The sequence below is a fragment of the Alligator mississippiensis genome, chromosome 1 (assembly GCF_030867095.1).
Source record: "Alligator mississippiensis isolate rAllMis1 chromosome 1, rAllMis1, whole genome shotgun sequence".
Taxonomy (NCBI): domain Eukaryota; kingdom Metazoa; phylum Chordata; order Crocodylia; family Alligatoridae; genus Alligator; species Alligator mississippiensis.
This window is the reverse complement of record NC_081824.1, coordinates 438188232-438209229: the sequence shown is the minus strand read 5'-3', so window position 1 is coordinate 438209229 and position 20998 is coordinate 438188232. Positions and strand designations below refer to the sequence as shown.

Here is a 20998-nt window from a genome sequence, read left to right as displayed (position 1 = left end):
TAGGGCCATCGCAGTTCCCCAGGGGCAAGTAGCAGTGACACATTGGCCCAGCCTCTCCTACCCCACCTGGGGCAATGTGTCACTGCTACTTGTCCCAGGGGAAATGCATGTTCCCACTCATAGGGACACACCAATTAAGTAGGAACATTAAAAAACTCATGAAATGCACCTCCCTAAAATCGGTTAATATTAAAAACAACACATGCAGGATACGTTTTCCTCTCCCTTTATTTTTGATCCTTTGGGTTTTATTTGTTCCCTCAAACTTTCTGCTTCAAACAAAAACTTGTCTGTCATAAGAAAGATTCCCACTTAGTCCCATGACTTCAGGAGGCTGTAAAACAAGTAGAAAGCATCGTCAAAGTCATGATAACCAAGGATCCTGGTTCTCCTTGATTTAAGAGAATCCCCAATTTTCAGTTAATAAAAAGTAACCCCAAATCCACATTTTTCCATGATTTAAATGAAACACCACTAATATATATATAATATATATATATATTAGTGGTGTTTCATTTAAATCACAGGGAAATTTGGATTTGGGGTTACTTTTTATTAACTGAAAATGGGGATTCTCTTAAATCAGAGAGAAGCAGGATCCTTGGTTATCATGAATTATCATATATATATATGTGTGTGTGTGTGTGTGTGTGTGTGTGTGTGTATTACTGGTATTTCATTTAAATCATGGGAAAATGTGGATTTGGAGTTACTTTTTTTTTAACTGAAAATTGGGGATTTTCTAAATCAGAGAAAACCAGGTTCCCTGATAGTTACCTCTCAAGTGTCAGCAACACTATGTGTAACTGTCCCGGTGTATATTTTGCAATACAGAGTTTATAATCTGTGCATTCTACTAGGTACAATCTCTTTTCTCTGATGCAACATATATTTTTGAGAGGCTACACAACACAGCAACTGACTACTCAAGGAAAAAGAAACTTACACAACCTGTTCAAATCCTTCCCTTAGGCAGTGATCAAATAATACATAGCATATAGTATATAACACCTGGGACAACCAGGATCTAAATAAATTAAAACATTATCCTTTTCAAAGTGCCAGTGGTATCTCCCATTACAGAAACACTTAATCTTGCCATCTCAGTTCCTCCAGAACACTTCTTCCCTGTTTGCTTCATAGCCATCCTGGTTATATCCCTGTGTGCCTGCTGGACTTAGCCTTGCAAATGAGCTAGGGTTTCCTGATTAGCATCCTAACTAACTTGGCAGTTGTGGGGAATCTGTCTACCTGAATGGATATTTACCCCCACAATGCTGTCCAAGGCCTACACATCCCAACACATTGCAGACACTAACACACTCTCATTCTATGCATGAAATGACACGGTGAATGGAGTTCCCAAATATACTTCACACTATACAGAACTTTTCCTCTGAGGAATTTACAGCATATTCAGAGAAGGGTAAATAGTATTATCTCCAACATGAGGCAGCAAGTGAGCAACAGAGCCTGGGGGTATATGTACGTCAACAGCATAGAACCACATCTCCTGGTGCTATCTCCTTTGTTCTAACCATAATGCCACATGAACCCTCAAGCAATAACCACTTGCCAGGGAAAAGTACCTTTTTGGGTAACTGGAGACATTTTGTGTTTGGTTGTGCATGTCACGATGAGTGACAGATAGACTCCTAAGTCACTTTTTTCAAAAGATATGAAGAAGGTTAAGTTCCATGGAATAGATCCTTTTAAGTGTCCATGTTTCCTTTGAAGAGGAAGTTTCAGAGCCTAGGTCTTTTAGGTACTTTTGAAAATGTTACTCCACTTAATAAATGCAAATCTTGTAGGACACTTGTGCACTTTGGTAATTACATAAATGCAAAGGAATTTCAGCCAACCAGAAGAAGTCTTAAAAAATAACTACCATATCCATTGTTCTCATTTAACTTTCCTTTTTCTATATTATCCACTTTCTCAAACAATACCTTATGTTTAAAAATCACCACTTGCTCAATCCCAGAAAACCACGTTCTGAAGTGACACAGCATGCCCTCATCTCATTAGGGAAGAACAATGACTTGTCGGAGTATTTACAGCAAATGAACACTGAGATAGATTAAACACAACCTCTTCACTCCACCTATTAATCAGTCTTAACATCCATTCACTGCTTTTTATGATACAGACATTTCTTTACTGTTTGCCTGTTGTTTTTATTGCTGCTATACAGTATTTATTATTTCCCAGTAATGAAGTACAAAGACAAGAACGTAACACAGGAAGCAGTATTTCCATGGCAGGAGAGAGAATCTTCTTGGGGGCTTGCCCAAGATTATGAATGAACTCTGCCAGGAATCATTAACACCCCCCCACCTTCTGTTCCAAGTGCAAGGCATGTATCTGTGACCTTAGTAACATGTGCATGTAAAAAACAGCACTGAACTAAACCAAGACACTGCACTGCTCATACTTCTCCCCTTGGGGAGAGGATGAGAAAACAAATAACACAAAAACAGATGTTGTCACATCACTTAACGCACTACTGCAAGGCGCTCTGATATGCAGTAAGTGCAGTACTAACATAGAGTAGAATAGCATGGCTTAACTTATTGCTTTAAGAGTAATTTTACTAAGGTATTGCTAGAGAGTAGTGCTCAAAAGTGTATATACAATTCAATGCAATACACTAAGTTAGTACAATGTTAACTTGAAATGCATAAAACCCCAGAAATTTAAAGGATTATCCAACAATCAGACCTCAGCCCCCTACAGCTTATACAATTTATTAACATCTCTTATTACAGATGCATCTGATAATGATATTTAATCACAGTTTGGAAGTACTTCAGAAAAGGGTTGCATAAAAATCGTGCATTCTATGAAGATGGGTCAGTCCCTAGATCGCCAGCATGTGTTCAAGCACTTGCTAATTTGTAGCCTTAACAGATACATTTAAGAACTCTTGTTATTGGGCAGCCCTGGCATCCTCTATAAAGGTTGAAGACACCAGAAGGAAGAGACTGATATGTAATCACTATCTCCAAAATTGCAAAAGCCCCCATCCCTGAAAACTGCTGTGGCTCCGTCCCATATTATAACTGCATTTGCCCCAAGATACGTTTATGCATCTTCCAGTTGTTTATCTTCCTTTGTTTTACTCTTAGCAATGCAATTTTATGAGGAGCAGCATGGATGAAAAGGTTAAGATGCATCATTATGGCTGGAAAAGTGCCCTGAATATTGTTTACTGTAAGTTCAATTTCTGAGCTCTATGGAGAGAATATGCATATAGTGTCTTAACACTTTTTTTCAAATATAAACTCTTTTCTCTTTCTTTTTTCCCTCCTTCTTCAGGAAACTGAAGAAAATCTTTTCTCAAGAAAACTTAACTCTTCTCTTTGTCCAGAAAAAAGGACAAGTTTCCCATATTCTGTTTCTAGTCATAGGGCATCTATAAACGTGCTGCAGGGCAGAGCAGGGGTGCTTTAATTAGAGAGGCTCTAAGTGCTGCTCTAATTAAAGTGTCAACAGCATCACATGTATTCAGCATCCTGCACTTCAAAATGGTGGCAGGGGAACTTTAACTAAAGCTCATTTGATAAGCTTTAGTTAAAGCATGACCTCCACCATTTTGAAATACAGGGACACTAAATACACATGATACGGAGGCTGCTGGAGTGTGCTAGTCTGCTCTGATGCGTGCTACTTAGCATGCATCAGAGCAGACATCCATCACATGTATAGGTGCCCATAGAGAACAAATTCCCGGAGTAACAAGCTGGTTTAGCCTCTGTCCACATGGAAACCCTTGGACTTTCTACTGAGACTACTAACAAGTGTTGTTTTGTGTTGCTTACTTTATTTGTAGTGTAAATTCTCATCCACGCTGATGAGACATAGATAACTCAAGTCATTTCTCCAAAGGACCCTAACCAACTACAATGACCCCATGATACTAACTCAGACTGCAGGCAAACCTATGCGTGATTACAGATGTGAAAGTTCTGCATCCTATTGCTGAATTATCAAGCTTCCCCCATTCACATTGTTTAATTGGATTTCTTGCATGATCTGTGGGGCGCAGACAGAAGTGACAATTTTTTCCAAATCTGGCCACAAAGCGGTCTATAGCTGTGACCAAACACAAGTGCATGGCTTCAGACTGCTGGCCAATCAGGTGAAAATCTGAACCCTCATTGCATGAGGGGTCAGATGAAGACGTTTCAAAACATAACATTTTCTGTAACTTCTGTCTGCACTGCCTGCCATCCTGTTGCTGTTTTCAAAATAACAGGAGGGAAAGGGAGAGGAGGGAGTTCAGTCTGGAGGTTTTTCATCCTGCAATTGAGGGTGGGGAAGGTATATTGGAGCTCCCTCCCTCTCCCCCTTCCTCCCCAAGGTGGGGAACCCCTACAATGAGTTCCTTCTCCTCCTGTTCTCCCCTCTCATTCTGGAAAACAGCAACAGGCTGGCAGGCGGTGCAGATAGACAGAAGTTGCAGAAGATGTTATGTTTTAAAATACTTCATCTGACCCCTCATGCAATGAGGAGAGGCTATTGCTAGGGGAAACCAGCTGCAGGCTCCCAGCCAGTAGCTAGATTCCTCTCCCCCCTGGAACCAACAGTGAACTTCTGTTTGTTCCAGAAGATCACTGTAATTCAGGACACTTCCTGCAAAGTGCTCTCAGTTACAGCAGGGAGCTGCACTTCTGTCTGTGCTCAATCTAAATTATGCTGCTTACAGAAAACCATGTTCCTTAGAGCGATTCCACCTTGGGCTTTTAGACTGTCTGTACCTACTCATAGTGTATCTCAAGGGAATTGATCTTTTTATATTATCTGTTTTATGGCTAATCAATAGAAAATTTCTCCCTCTTTTCTATTTCAAGAACGAAATAGTTGCAAAAGTCCAGGACAACAACAACACAACAGGAACAATGAGAATATTTAGGACCAGCAACTTGGCTGGCTGCATGTAGTAAATGCAACAGTTTGGAATTGGAAGAATTTCAGAGCAGCATAGCAGTGATACATGCATGGAGAACTTATACAGATTTGATATTTGTATGTAGTTCAATATAGCTTTACTATCTTAAAATTCTGCCAGGGGAATTACCTGTTCAGAGGAAGAAATCTACGAAGTTAAGTTAGCATAACGGGTCCCAATGGGACACCACAAAACTTTTCAAGTGTATGTGACCTCATGATACTGTACTGTCTGTCCTATGAAGTAACTTGGGAATAGATTTATGTCACCCTTAATATATTCTCATGCACGTGTGTTACACACATATAAAGCACAGGGATGTTTTGAAAAATGGAGACGTTTCAGGCACAAACAATGTTACTGCAGGACACACACAGTAACTGTTTCGGTGTGCCAGGAGAATTGTATATCACAAACACACACTAACTGCTGTAGGACTGGATCTCTTCCTCTGAACAGACAATTCCCACTGCAGATTTTATAGGTTATAAAAGCTTTCATTTTTGTTTGTAAATGCCTGTTTCCAGGCTCCAGCATGCCTTTCCAAGCAAACATTCTGCTCTGAAAATGGATGTGGTAATAAGCAGTGAACCCAGAATAGCTACTATCATTAATTCCTGCAGACTCCTAGGGAACTACACAAGGCAGAAGGTTGTGGGTCCCTGCAGGACAATCACACTCTTAGAGCACATCCAGAAGAGTGTGAATGTGCAGTATGCAGTGCCACAGATATTCCCCATGCTGATAATTTGTAGCACGGGGGATTTTTTTGACACCACGAGATCCTGGTGTCAAAAAAACCCACAGTGGAAAAAAAGCTGGGGGGGAGGGGAGGGGGAGGGAGAGAGGTGATACATGTGGCTGTAGCGTAAACCACCCAAAATTGGAGCCTGGTTGACTGAAGCCATGCTCCAGCTGCTGGCCAGGCTCCCTGCTGCCAGATCACCAGTGCTGGAGAACTGGGAGGCCCCCAGGATCCCAGGTAAGGCTGCTGGGGCCAGGCCAAGTGCTGGTCCCAGCCTCCCCTCCCCCCCCAAAGCAACCTGCCACACACCAGAGCACATATGCACAGGCATTTCCCAGGGACAAACAGCAGTGGCACAATATGTGTGCTGCTACTGCTTGTCCCCTGGGGAATGTATGTGGCTGCACACCTGGATCCAGAGTCCTGACACAGCAATAATTCTCTGATGTCAGAGCCTGTGGCTATGTATGGCAGCTATCACTACAGGGACTGGGAATCTAACTTTTGCAAACATTCTACTTTCTCTACTACTATTTTCTTCTTGCCTTATGGCCCAGTTCTTGGACTCTGTCCATGTAATTTCACTGAAGAGCATGAGCTATTGGGAGGTTCAAATGGAAGGAAAAATCCAACTCCCTCATGATTATTTAGCCTTTGTGATGATTCCTCTCATGTAGTAAATTTGTTGTCTTTACCCCAATGTCCCCTGTTCTGAAGCAGAGGGAAAGCCAGTACTGCCAGTTTGTGTCATGTGTATTCTAATGGCCTATATAGCCTTTCCCTTACATTTCTCTGTATGCAGCACCTTCAAGGAGGATGGATTTTGTCTTTGTGGAAGCTCAAGACAGCAGATACTGCTACTTATAGTTAAGGAAAGTAATTGTTACACAACTCCTAGTCCCTGTCCATGCAAAGAACATTTACTGTACAGGTAGAAGGGAAGTTCCAAAACCAATATTTGAATTCTGCGCTTATTTAATCAATGCACAGAAATACACTCTTTTCCAGCTACCCCTTGCATATGCAGTCTGGGAACCCAAAGTCAACTCCTGCAGGGAAAATCGTTCACACACAGAATGCAGAGAAGGGTTTTTCTTTTACCAACAGAAGCCATCATTGGAGAAATCTAATATCTTACTCGAATCCTGCTGTATTCACACCACTTCTCTGGCTAAAAAAATTCCTTCACTGTATAGATGAGTCAACAATATACTTGCATGATTACAGCAGGTACAAATAATAAGTTTAATAGTGTTGAAAACATGTTTATACTTTTCTCTCACATGGAGCCAGGGAATTTTTCCTAGGGACAGCAGTTTTTTTAAATCAAGTTTACACACCATTGCACAAATAAACAATGCTCACTTTGCATAACTACTGATATTTTGAGCATGGCAACTTTATGGAAACTTAAATAAAAGTGGAGCCTGTATATTCTTGTACAGTGAATCTGCGCTGATTTGGAGAGCTGGCTAATTTATTTGGTGATGCTAGCAACAATTCTGAGTTTTTGCACTGATCTCCAAAGTTACCTACCCATATATCTTTTCAGTAGAAATACTATGATCAAATAAACTAAGAACTGTGCATTGCAAGGGAGATAATGGCCGCATCTACACGAGATGCTGACTGCATAGTCATTACTGCACAGTCATTTAGTACTCATTTATACACAAGACAGCAGATACTGTATAAAAAAGTACTAAATGACTGCGCAGTAACCTAAGTAGTGTTGATGCACAGGTTTTCTGTAATGCCGACTACTCAGTAGCCTAACACTACTGTGCAGTAGTGCCACATGGCAACAACTGCCCGAGACTACTGTGCAGTATTATCATATCATAGTTGCTGCCATGTGATGCTACTGCACAGTAGTTGTGGGCTACTGTGCAGTCAACAATTCATGTAGATGTGGCCAGTGGGATAAGATAACTTTAGATCAAACTACTGTAGAGTGAAGGTATGCCACTCTATGTAATGTCTTCAGAGGTTAGGAATTCAATACATACATATGACTGGCTGCTATAATTGTTTGGATTAGGCAGCAACAGCACAGCCTCAGCCGTACTGGACTGGAAGTGGGGTAGGTAAATTGGACCATGTCTTCATCTGCAGCTCTACTATACATCATTAATTTTCACTGAAAAATGAATGTACTTTACATACTGTACATGTGTAAACTGATGACTATAAGCTAAAGTATCCACTCCTATGTAGAAAGCCATGGGGTATCTGCAATTTGTGTGAAAACTCTGCAGCCTTAAACAAAAGGGTTTTCACCAAGCTAACCTTTGAATGGGAAGAATGGCAAAAAGCTTGCAATTACTTCCCAGCACAGTGGATGGAAGACAGACATCTGAACCTCTGAACCTAAGAATGCTCTGAGATTCATGGGAGAAACCAGTAAGCTTAGTGTACTTCCAGAAGGCTGGGACATTCACATTTAAACAATTCTTAGTGCTAGTTCCCAGGCCCCTTTTCTTCTAAGGCAGCGAGAGACTCTCATAACAAAATCAGGTGCATCTCACATAAAGAAAATCCACAAAATTAGCTCTTCTTCACCTAGTCATCCTTACCAGAAACTGCAGACTCTATATGTTCTGCAGAGTCGGGGGTGACAATGTGCTGACTCATTGAATCCTACCACAACATGTTGGTCAAAGGAGTCAGTTTTCAGTTTTTACATGTCCTTCCAGCAAAATTTAACAAGATAATTTGGCCAAAAGACCATATTTATGTTTTGGTTGGGGGCGGGGTTGTTATAATGGGAACTTTCAGTTAGGACCTAAAGTCCATACATAAGCACCCAAATAACTGATCTGATTTTTAAAAAGAGGAAAACATTCAGCAAGCTCCCAGTAAAACTGAGTCTTTTCTCTGATTGTAGTAGACTTTGGATCTCGTCCATATAGAGCTATATCTCTCCAGAAGCACTGGACAAACATCAGCTAATAAACTCTTTTCCATAAGAGTAGAACTATGTTGGTCTAAGTGGGTATGACCCCCCTCCGGGTTAGGAATTGCATAAGTAATTGTACAGTCTTTGCTGATAGAAAAGGAAACCCAAGGAAAAGGGTGAAACCAGAGAAATAAAATCTATCTGAAGCTGTGGTCTTGTTAAGAGCAGATCCTCATCAGTTGCAAACTGGCATAAATCCACTGAAGAAAATAAAGAGATGTCGATTTTCACCAGATGAGAATTGGTCTTTAATTTTGATAGACCTTGATTAATCTGAATTTTGAAAAATTATTTGCATTACGCTTAGGTAAGAATTTTTCCTTTTTTATTTCTTTTCTTCTGGCTAAAAAGTGTCTTTTGTTTATTCTACACTAGATAAAGCAAGGGCATTTCAGCCACTTCAGCATTCCAGCAACAGATTTAATTGCCAGAGTAATATCAGTAATAATGTATGGGATTTTCAAAACCTCTTAAGTGGCTTATGAATACAAGCCCTATTAAAAGTGAATAAAAAACCCCATCTGTAGATTTTCAAATGTGTTTTGGAGAGTTTTTGTTAATATGCTACAACATACCAGCAGCTTTTAAATAAAAGACTCCACTGGTTACTTCTATATAAAACCTGATGGTATGAGATATGGTCCATCGTGTGCAAGAGTCCTTTTTCTATTGATCAAGACATTGACCTTTTAGCCTTGGTTTTCATTGTCCTGAAAAGATTGGACGCACATCACTAGTAGGACAAAGATCAAACATCATTCATATATGTAAGACAGTGCTCATCTAAAACTTGCATATCGGGGACGGAAATTTACCAAAGTATTATTTTTTCTTTTGCAAAATATTGGTATCTTTGTTGCCAAAAGTCAAAAAATGACTTCTTACCATGTGTATAACAATACGCTCTGATAGAGTACATGAAATATACAATAGATTATTCTGAAAAGCTGACTAAGCTCACTCATTTTACAGTGTGTTGAATGTAATTGTTCAGAAAGTGAAATATGTATAAAAATAGGTAAAATCCCTACAATATTGTACTGAATTATAATTCCTCCTGTCAGGAAGGTTACAGCAACTCTACAGTATATGTATGAAATGTTTGTTCATAAAGTTAAAAAACACTGTTACCTTACTGAATAACACATTAAATGTAGGAATGCATAATCAGAACTGACTCTGAATTCTGCTTAGCTGGTGCAAATCTACAGAGAACCACCTCCTATTTCTGTAGAGAAAAAAATCAAGCTCGAATATTCATTTTGGTTTGAGTATGTGTGTGGTTTTTTGTTAGGGGCCAGATTTAAATTTATGATCAATAATTCCTCAGGAAATGGAAGTATTTTGTTTCTTTTTTTCCCTCTTTCCAGGTTGTTTAATGACAGCAGTCACCCACCTTTTAAAATAATTATTGCCTCACATTACACCAAGCTTTTCCTGCTTGTTCAGAACAAGGCAGTGAAACAGAAAGAATCTCCAACTCTCCTGTCATGACCCAGTTCTGGGCTTGTGCTTTTTTGACGAGTCTTTGATCTGCAGCAGGCCTCATAGGCTAGTCTCCCGAAGGAACATAGTGCCAATGTTGTAAGAAACCTTTCTCACTCTGGCAGATGTGATGGAAGGCTTTGGCTGCTTCTGACCACTTCTGACCTCCAGGAAGTAACAGATCCCAGGAATTTCCTTTGGAAAGTTATCTGGAAGCTCATCACGGGACCGAGGAATAAAGATAAAATTTTCTTCTTTTTTCAGAAGCCTAGAATAAAAAAGAGAGAGAATGTCTGGAAGAATGTGATAATATTCTTGTGCGGCCCATAGTCAGAAACTGGCTTAAATTATCATACAAATATTAACAAATTCCAGACCTGGCTTCCCAAGTGATGTAAACAGACTAGAACTTGGCTTCAAATGAGCTACGCCAACTAAGAACATGACCCAGCACGCACACATTTTAAAGAAAATTTGCATTGGTTCACAGGCATTCTGTAGTCAAGAAAAGGAGTCTAAATCCATAAGGATTGTTCTGCAAAGCATAAATTTGCCTTGATCAAACAAGAAGCAAGGCTAATTTGAGGAACAGTTTTTACTCCTTTCTCTTTCAGGGTATTTATTAGCTTTCGAACAGCTTCATTCAAAGCCCACTGCAAATCAAGGGAAAAAACAGGTTCTATCCTTCTTTCTCTGATTGTTTCCAAAACTTATTTTGGGAGAGAAAATATTGTTCCCAGGTGAATTTCCCTTCACCTTCATGAAGGCTTCCCACCATATTCCAATACATTTTCTTTATTTCATCATTCCCATCTTGGTGGCACACAGCCTGTACATTCTCTCAACTCCCTATCTTTGTAGGAAGGCACTTTCTTATCATCTCTTCAGTAAGAAGCCCTGGGGCTCTTTAGCCTGGAAAAGCGCAGGCTCAGGGGTGATCTGATGGCCACCTACAAGTTTATCAGGGGTGACCACCAGTATCTGGGGGAACGTTTGTTCACCAAAGCGCCCCAAGGGATGACGAGGTCAAATGGTCACAAACTACTACAAGATCGTTTCAGGCTGGACATAAGGAAGAATTTCTTTACTGTCCGAGCCCCCAAGGTCTGGAACAGCCTGCCACCGGAGGTGGTTCGAGCGCCTTCATTGAACACCTTCAAGATGAAACTGGATGCTTATCTTGCTGGGATCCTATGACCCCAGCTGACGTCCTGCCCTTTGGGCGGGGGGCTGGACTCGATGATCTTCCGAGGTCCCTTCCAGCCCTAATGTCTATGAAATCTATGAAATCAGACAGGTTACAAATCCAATCTTCTTTTCCCCACTTCAGTTTCCACAGAGCTGCTTCTTATCTGGAAGATTGTATCGTGATCAGTTTTCCAGGCCTTTAAATTTATGTTCAAAATACTGTAATCTTTTCTGAATTGCTTGAAAATTTGCACTGGCCTTTGCAGCAGAGTCCCTCTCCTTTCATCTCCTCAACATTTGTAGTAAATGTCCCTGGTTTTAAATCTGCGGCTTTATTAAATCACAGTAACTCCTGTATATTGCCAGCCTAGATTTCTACAAGGAACAACTGGCTTCTCTGAATATTCTCAAAGTCAAATATACAAGCTTCCTCTGCAGGACCTTTCACTGAAGGGTTATTCATTTTGCTGAAGTTAAGGCTCTCTCCCTTCAGGTCCACCTACCTTTGTTGTCTTTATGGGTAACTTGTCTAGTTTTAGTGATGCTTCATTTTCACATTGAAATAATAAAACTTGTCTGCCTTTTTAAAAATAAGACCAAATGAGCAGATGGGGCCCAGAGCTCATCTTTTACTGGAATCATCAGAACTATTTCTCTTCTCCTCCTGGACACAGTAAACGGTAGTGGAAGTTAGTAGCATAATTAAGGGTGGGCAGCTGGGGTACAAACCCTGCAGGCTTAGTAAACAGGATGCTGGAATGGAGACAGGGGGGGTCTCAAAGCTCTGACTACATGAAGTGAAGCAGGGGTAGGAGTCTCTTTCTCAGGCTCACCCTCCCTTCCCAGCCCAACTCTTTCCTACCCCTGCAGCAGAACTACAGGTGAATTAATAGGGTTTTGCATCATTGTTCAGCACATAAATCCATGGTAGCTGTAGGGTCATCAGACAGTTAACTTGGCTGTTGGCCATGCCTCCCTTCGCAGCAGCACTCTGCCCCTGCTCCTTTCCACATGTCCGGACCCTCAAGCCCATAAGTGCATCAAGAATTTTAAAAAGGGGGTACAGATGATCAAGTGCATTATCACACATGAAATAGCACATATTTTTCTCCAGTTAACAATAAACTAGAAACTTCAATAATATGCTAGGGTCCTAAGGTATAGATTTGTAGCCATGTTAGTCTAAGAACATAGGCAGACAAGGTTCTTTGGTTAAATCTGATATCTTTTATTAGACCAACTCAAATAGTTGGACAAATTCTCCTTAGCAAGCTTTCGGGTATAAATACAGTACTCTTCATCAGGCTGAGGAAGCATCTGCAGTTGGTGTGTGCTCCTGCACTGATGCAAAAACAAATATAATTTCATTGGAATGAGTTAAAAATAAGCTGGAGGGCTGTGAAATAGGAGCTTCGTTACTAGGAGCAGCTAACAGCAGAACTGCAGAATAAAGGTTAGTTTGCTTGGTGGAAAACTGAGACCAGTAAAAAGGAGGTCAACACCTGTGGCATGAAGAAGGAATCAGGTAGATGATAATGAGCCATGAAATCAAATGACTTCCTCAGAATGCCTGACTAGAAATGCTGCTGTCACTGGCAGGAAGTTAGTTTTACATTTTGGGTGGAGCAGGAATCAAAGGGAGGTGCAAGTGCATCAGTGCAACCCCCCCACCACCCACGGATCTGCCCCTTGCTCAAGCCCCTGCCTCCATTCCAGCACCCTAGGTACAAGTGTTCTGCTCAGGGTGCAAATGTTACCAGTTACACCACTGATGTACTTGTCCACTGACGACCTTACATTTGCCTGTTTTATACTCGGAGTTACTGTTTAGGAACAGACCTTTGCCACTGACTGTGCTGGGTGTGACTGTGATTGTGCACACTGAGGTTCAGGGACGGAGCTTTACCCATCTACAAAGTGTGTTTGCAATGTCAGCATTTTGATGTGATAATATTTCAGTTGCTCAGCACAGGTGGCAGAAAGCAGAAGGGATCAAGTCCCAGATATTGTGTGTTGGCACAAGGTGGTGGAAATTACACATGCAAGAGTAAAGAGAGGCAGTTAGCCATGTTAGTCTGTAGGCTGTAGTCTGGCAGAAGGCAGGGTAGGGTTGCACTGTGAAGACTAACTGGTCCAGAAAGCCATGAGCTTTCTCGGGTGACAGCCTACTTTGTCAGGTGGAAGGATATGAGTAGCAGAAAGAGTGAAAAGGTAATAAGATGGTGTAAAGTAAATGGACAATGGCAGCAGCCAGAAAGCAAATACCAAATAGCCTTGCCACTGAAAATTTTAGGTTTTCTCCTTAAACCCCATAGAAATTGGGTTAGATGACTTGTACAGGTGCCTATAAACTACTTCTATTCCTCTCTGACCTGGGGGACAAAGAAAGGCTGCAGTGGTCTCCACAATGCAAATTAAAACAGTAAATTGATCCCCCATCTCCTCAACCCTCCATTCCTGGCTAGCCCCCCACCCCACCCCTTAGATTGGGTGGCTATTTTTAACTTGATCTAACCTCCCCCTAACCTCCCCAAATGTCTGTATGCAGCCTAGGCTCTTATATGTGAATAAAAGTATGGACTCTTCCTTAGTGAGGACTTTAAGAAAATCTTTAAATGTCTGTTCCTTGAAGCTTCCCCAAGTTTGTTTTTCTTCTACAGTAGGGGGAGCTGTAGTGGCAGAGTAATGATATTTGAAAGACTTTTTAGCATGAATATAGTTATATCTTCAGCCATGAGTTCTCCTTAAAGATCCACTGGTTCTTCTACATCTAAAAAATTCTATTCAGAGTTTCTCATGGAACTTTTAGCTTAACTATAGCACTTGGCACTCTATGATTAAAATGAGAAGTATAATATACAAGGCTGGTATCAGTAATGGGCCCAAATCTGCTGTCACTTACATGTTTTACAAATTCCCTGAAGCTGATGGGGTGTAAAGGAAAACAGAACTGAGCTTTCTATGTGAAAACAGGAATTAGTTTCTGCAATAATGATCTACTTCTTACTGACTTAAAATAATCATCAGCTGTTTGTGAGCTGTTCATTGTTTCCAGGAACAAACGTTAGTGAGTCTTTTAAGAATTCCTTGTGATTTAGGATGTACCTGGCACCCTTACTATAATCCAAACTTCTTGGCAATCTTTTTCAAAGACTGCTGCACTGTAACTATAGCATCACCTACTGGGCATGTCGACATGTGCCCGTTTACTGCGCAGTAACTGAAATTACTGTGCAGTACAGGCATGCGTCTACTCGTGCACCCCCATGCTGTGCAGTAAATATGGTGACTTACACTGACTTGAGTGTAAATTTGATACCTGCATCATGCAGGTATCAAATTTACACCCGATTAGTTACTGCACAGTAACACACATAGACACCTCACTGCACAGTAACACTGTGTGTGTGGACTGACTTAGGACTATCTTTTGTCCCAAGTCAGTCTACACATAGCATTAATGCACTTTAATACCTGCATGTGTAGATGCCAGCCTATGCCTGCTTATTGCACAGTAATTTACTGCGCAGAGAATTTAAGCTGGTATAAATGCACGTGCAGAGATGCCTACTGTATGTGAAAAAGCTACACATGGAACAAAATTTAGGATTTCTTTCAAAGCCTCAGCAGTTACTCCTCTCAATTAGTGTGGATAATGTTCAATTCTGGAAGTCACAACAACTGATTTATAAAATAAAAACTGCTGGTGACACAGTCCTTTGACCCTATTATGATGATTCTCAACCAGGGTGCCACAGCATCCTGATGTGTCTTGAAATCCTTGCAAGGGTGTCACAGGGTGTTACAATATTAGCACTAAGTGTATAAACATGATTCACATGACAAACCCAGAGATTTCAAATAGAAATGCATAGTATTAAAAACATTCTGACCTGTTGTGGTCTTTCTGAGTTCTCTGCAACAGAAGATTTGCTCTAGTACCTTTCTGTGGTCATAAAATAAGTGAAAAGTATGAGCTGTCATTTTCCAAGCAGTGCCTCAACTCTAACAAGGGGTACCTCAAGCCAAATTAGGGGTATCTTGAGTATAAAAAGTTCAAGAACCACCGGTCTATGTGAACAACTTTCTGCAGTAACTCCTCACCTGGTTTAGCTCTCCCATCCATAAGAAAGCAGACAGTTTTGTTACTTGGCGCACACTGTCCTGATAATTGTAATTGTTTCAGCTCAGTGCTGCCTGCATGCTAAGTAATCAGCGTGGACAAGGCCTTAGGTGATAGGAGCCCAAGTCCTCTTGACTTTCACTGAGACTTAGGGCATGTCTATACCACCAGCTTGCTATGTTAGCCAGCAACACATCTACACATGCTGTGCTATTTTATGTGCGCTGTCTCCTGAACCAGAAGTGGTATAATTATATTTTCCTGATGTTATTCATAGACTGTAAGGGGCTGGAAGGGACTTTGTAAGATCATCGGGTCCAGCCCACCTACACTAGGCAGAAAAGACACCTGGAGTCAGGTGACCACAGCAAGGTGACCATCCAGTCTCCTTTTGAAGATTTCCAGTGTAGGTGATTGCACCACCTCCGGGGGGAGTTTATTCCACAGTCTGGACACCCTAACTGTGAAGGAGTTTTTCCTAGTGTTAAGTCTGAAACGGTCTTCCAGGAGTTTGTGGCCATTACTCCTGGTTTTCCCCAAGGGTGCCCTCGTGAACAGTTGTTCACTGAGCCCTTGATGTATTCCCCTGATATAGTGGTAAACTGCTACCAAGTCCCCTCTCAGACTTCTCTTTCTTAGACTGAAGAGACCCAAGTCCCTCAACCTTTCCTTGTATGGTTTGCCTTGCAAGTCTCTGATCATACGGGTGGCTCTTCTCTGGACCCTCTCAAGCTTTTCCACATCCTTGTTGAAGTGTGGTACCCAGAACTGGACACAGTACTCCAGCTGCAGTCTCACCAATGCTGAGTAAAGCAGAAGAATCACTTCCTTGGTTTTGCTTGAGGTGTATCAGTTGATGCATGCCAGAGTATTGTTTGTCCTGCTGGCTACAGCGTTGCACTGACAGCTCATATTCATACTGTGGTCTATTATTACCCCTAGGTCCCTTTTAGTCACGGTGATAGTCAATTTGGCACCAACAAGCCTGTAAGTATGTTGGGGACTGTCTGTCCCCAGATGGAGCACTTTACACTTCTCAATGCTGAACTTCATCTGGTTCCAGTCTGTCCAACTTGCCAGCCTATACAGGTCTGCCTGTATCTGCAGCCTATCTTCAAGCTTGACCACGCTCCCCAATAACTTGGTGTTGTCCGCAAATTTGGCCAGTGAACTCTTCACCCCCACATCCAAATCATTGATAGAGATGTTGAAAAGCACCGAACCAAGCACAGACCCCTGAGGGACACCACTGGCCACTTCTCTCCAGGACAACACAGATCCAATTATTAGAACTCTCAGAGTCCTACCCTGCATCCAGCTTCCTACCCACCTAACTGTTGAGCAGTTAAGCCCACAATCCTCCAATTTTCCCATGAGACCATCATAGGATACCAGATCAAAGGCCTTTTGGATGTCTAGGTATACAGTGTCGACCTCCTCTCTCTTATCCAGGTGGCGAGCTACTTGGTTGTAGAAGGTGAGGTTGGTAAGACAAGACCTGGCCATGATGAACCCATGCTGGCTGTCGTTCAGAATCCTATCTTCTTCAAGCCTATTGCACATAGACTCCTTGATGAATTTTTCCAGGATTTTTCCTGGGATAGAAGTTAGGCTAACTAACCTATAGTTTCCTGGTTCTTCTCTCCTCCCCTTCTTGAAGATGGGCACAACATTGGCCCTCTTCCAGTCTTCAGGGACCTCCCCCAAGTGCCATGGGTTTTGGAAGAGTTTCGCCAGAGGTCCCATGATGACTTCAGCCAGTTCCTTCAGCACTCTCGGATGAAGTTCATCCAGTCCTGCTGACTTATAGATGTCTAACTTTTCTAACTGATCATGCACCAGTTCAACATCAAGAGTAGGAAGGCGGTCATTCCCACCACGCCCATTCTGTATCCAATCTAGCATGATTTTCCTCTTAGTCCGATGAAATACCAAAGCAAAGTAGTCATTCAGGAGTTCAGTTTTCTCCTGAGTGTCGGTAACCAGCTGTCCTGAGTTGTTAAGCAATGGCCCCACACTTCCATTTGCTTTCCTCCTTTTCCCTACATACATAAAAAATGACTTCTTCTTATCCTTGATTTCCATTTCTAGTTTAAATTCAGTCACCACCCTAGCCTTTCTAATCTGCTCCCTACAAGTGTAAGCTGTTGTTGTATAGTCCTCCTTGGAGACTGTCCCAAGGTTCCATTGAAAGACTAATTAGCACTCCTGAAAGATTGAGCTGCTTGGCCCAAAGCTTCTGGTTTGGGAGCTAATGCACACAGTGTAGCATAGTGCATTCAAGCATGCCACTACCTGGAACAATAAATCTGCAGTGTAGACATGGTTTGAGACTAAATGTGCCTTGTGACATGACTGTAGTACAGATTGCAATATAGCACAGAGATGGCTTTAAATGAACTAGTTCAAGTATCAGAAGCCAAAAATACTGCAGCAGCACAGAGCTAATAAATAAGGCTTAGTTTATTCCATGGCCATTTAAACCTAGTTCACATCACACTGTAGTCTGTAGCATAGGCCTTTTCTTTGTCACTTTTGAAAATGGCAGGTAGGTAGGTGCTTCTGAAATGTATTACTTACAGCAGCAGGAGACTGGACTCCATTATCACTATGAACATTTTAGTCCTGGACATCACTATGAAAAACTCAAAGAAAACCACCTCTATAATGGCAGTAAAGCAAGCAAACACAATGCTAACATTTACAAAAATGAAAGAGAAAATAATATTCACTGTATCTTTGTTTTGAGATACAGGGGGCACGTCTATACATGAGTTTTAATGCAAAGTAGCCTCTTTTACTGCACATTAAAGCATCATGTCAAAAACCATGCTAATAGGCAGGGGTGCACCGATAAAGATTTTTTGGGCAATACCAATGGCCAATTATTAACGAGCCATATCAACCAATACTGATCTAATTGTCAATATGCAGCCCAGCAGCTTGGAGGGCAGTGTCCAGCTGGTAGGTCTTTGGGGGGGGGGGGGGAGAAGTGCTGGGAGGAGGAAAAGGGCATGGTGGGGCAGATTGAGGCCTCTGCACTGGGGAAAGGAGTGGGGCTGGGACAGGTGCTACCCAGCCAGAGAGGGGCGCAGGACACAGCCATGGGCAGCCAGGCTGCAGGGCAGCTCATTCAAGAGGCATGACTCCTGTCACTGCGCACACCCCTGGGGGAGACATGGGAGGCGTGTGCCCCCCAGATCTGTGTGTGGGACAAGGGCAGGCTGCCCTGCAGCCTGGGGTCAGGGGTGGCACCAGGGTCTTTCCGGTGGAGGAGTTGGGCCAGGGCTGCACTTGGGGTGGGTGGCAGTGGCACTAGGAGCAAGCTATGGGGTGAGCTATAGCCACCCAAAAATTTACCATAGCCCCCTGTACCTCTCCCTCCCAGCATCACTGCCACCCACCCTGAGCACAGCCCCAGCCCAACCCCCCTGCCAGGAAGAGCCCAGCATTGGCCCCAGGCCCAAGTGTACAGCAGCAGCCCACCCTTACCCCATGCACAGATCCAAGGGACACATGCCCTTCATGCCTTCCCTGGAGGTTCACACAGTGGTGGGAGCCACCCCCACCACCACTTCCCCATGCCCCCCAAATTAGCCACTTGTGGCTCTGTCCTGTGCCCCACCCCACCCCAACTGTGCAGTGCCTGCCCCTCCCCCAAGCCCTGCTCCCTTCCTCTTCTCCACAAAAGAAGGTTGAGAGGCGACCTTGTGGCTGCCTATAAGTTCATCATGGGGGCACAGAGGGGAATTGGTGAGATTTTACTCACCAAGGCGCCCCTGGGGGTTACAAGAAATAATGGCCATAAGCTAGCAGAGAGCAGATTTAGACTAGACATTAGGAAGAACTTCTTCACAGTTAGAGTAGCCAAGGTCTGGAATGGGCTCCCAAGGGAGGTGGTGCTCTCCCCTACCCTGGGGGTCTTCAAGAGGAGGTTAGATAGGCATCTAGCTGGGGTCATCTAAACCCGGCACTCTTTCTTGCCTATGCAGGGGGTCAGACTCGATGATCTATTGAGGTCCCTTCCGACCCTAACATCTATGTATCTTACCGGAGGGGCCTCCATCTGGCCTCCCCCCCACATCTCTTCCCTCCCCCATGTCCCTTCCCCCAACAGACTTACCAGCAGGACACTGCTCTCAAATTTGCTGGGCTGGCCGCATGCATGCTGCGACTGTTCATGCATGCAGCATTTATCGGCAACATTATCATCCACATCAGCCAAAAAAAAGCTGATTGCTGATAATGTCAATTTTCCTTTTATCCATGCCAATATGATATGGACCGATGTATCGGTGTACCTCTACTAATATCCTAATGTACAGAAAAATAGGCTACTGTGTATTAAGCATCACTAAAAAAGTGTGCACTTTCACTCCTGCACATTAAGGCAGCCTAATGCACATTTATTTATTTCCTCACATTAAATGTACTAAATTTAATGTGCAGTAGCAAAAAATTAATGAACATGTAGATGTGCCTAGTGACTACCAATTAACACCATATCCCACTAGATGGTGGACCATCAGGTTATGTAATGTAATAATATTTTGAATATTATAGAAAAATCTTAGTCCAATGTACTTACTTATACTCTTGTTATACAAGAACAAAGAGATATTCAACATCCTGAAGATAAGTAATTTAAAACTATCCAAAGAAGATAATTATATGCAACACTTCAACCATGGAACTTAATTCCACAAGAAATGACAAAACTGGAAGTAATGTAACTGTGGAAGGTAACCAGGGCAGCAGCATTAGGCATCACCTTTGTGGAAGAGCACAAGAATAGCCATGACTACAGCGGCAGCTGATCACAGCACTGCAAATGGCACTTCAGTTGCCAGCACTGCTCCAGGTAACAGAAGGCTGCCCCAGGAAGGAACCTGACCAGCTAAGCCTCTGACTGGGTGGACTGTGTTCTAAGAATGAATTGAGGCTATGTGGGAAGTAGGAGGGCTGCTACTTTGAGAGCCAGGATAACTCATCAGGTGCTGGTTGCTAAGGCAACTAGAGGGAACTATTGACCCACACCTGCCTAGTCAGCTGGCCAAGAAGGGGCAGGGCCTGGCTCCTATATAAATCACAGGCTGGAGGCTAGAAGGCAGTTCCCTGCTGGCAGACAAAGGGGAAGAAGCTCTGCCTGAATGAGCAGAGGGAAGAGCCCTGAATGCATCAGCCGTTTGAGACTGGTAAAAAATGGAGCACCCTAGGGGTGGCTGGATTAATGTTACAGCCAGACGGTTGGAGTTTTTGTTGTAGCCCAAGGGCTTGTGTTTTGTTTGCTGTTTGTAACCAGTGGTTTGGGTGAGGCTAAGAGGAGATGGAGGAGGCCTCATAGGGGGCCCGCAGCAGTGTGGGAACCCTAGCCCCAGACAGAGGGGGCAGCGAGGAACCCCAGACAGAGGGGGCAGCGATTGCCAAGCACCGGAGAGGGTGCAGAGAGAGATGGGGCCACGGAGAGCCCAAGCACTGGAGAGGGTGCAGAGAGGGACTGAACAACATCAGTTACATCTGTGAGGCTTGGGGTGTGGTACAGGGGTG

At 42.8% G+C, this 20998-nt stretch overlaps 1 protein-coding gene across 1 annotated transcript in view; it reads right to left on the bottom strand.

Annotated features, from left to right (window-relative positions):
- Window positions 1-2733: 2733 nt before the first annotated feature.
- Window positions 2734-20998, bottom strand: part of GUCY1A2 (guanylate cyclase 1 soluble subunit alpha 2) — a 264111-nt gene continuing 245846 nt past the window's right edge. The window contains exon 8 of the mRNA XM_059720935.1: window positions 2734-10408. Within this exon, the coding sequence (XP_059576918.1) occupies window positions 10201-10408 (208 nt within the window). The 3' untranslated portion in view covers window positions 2734-10200. The remainder of the gene's footprint in view (window positions 10409-20998) is intronic.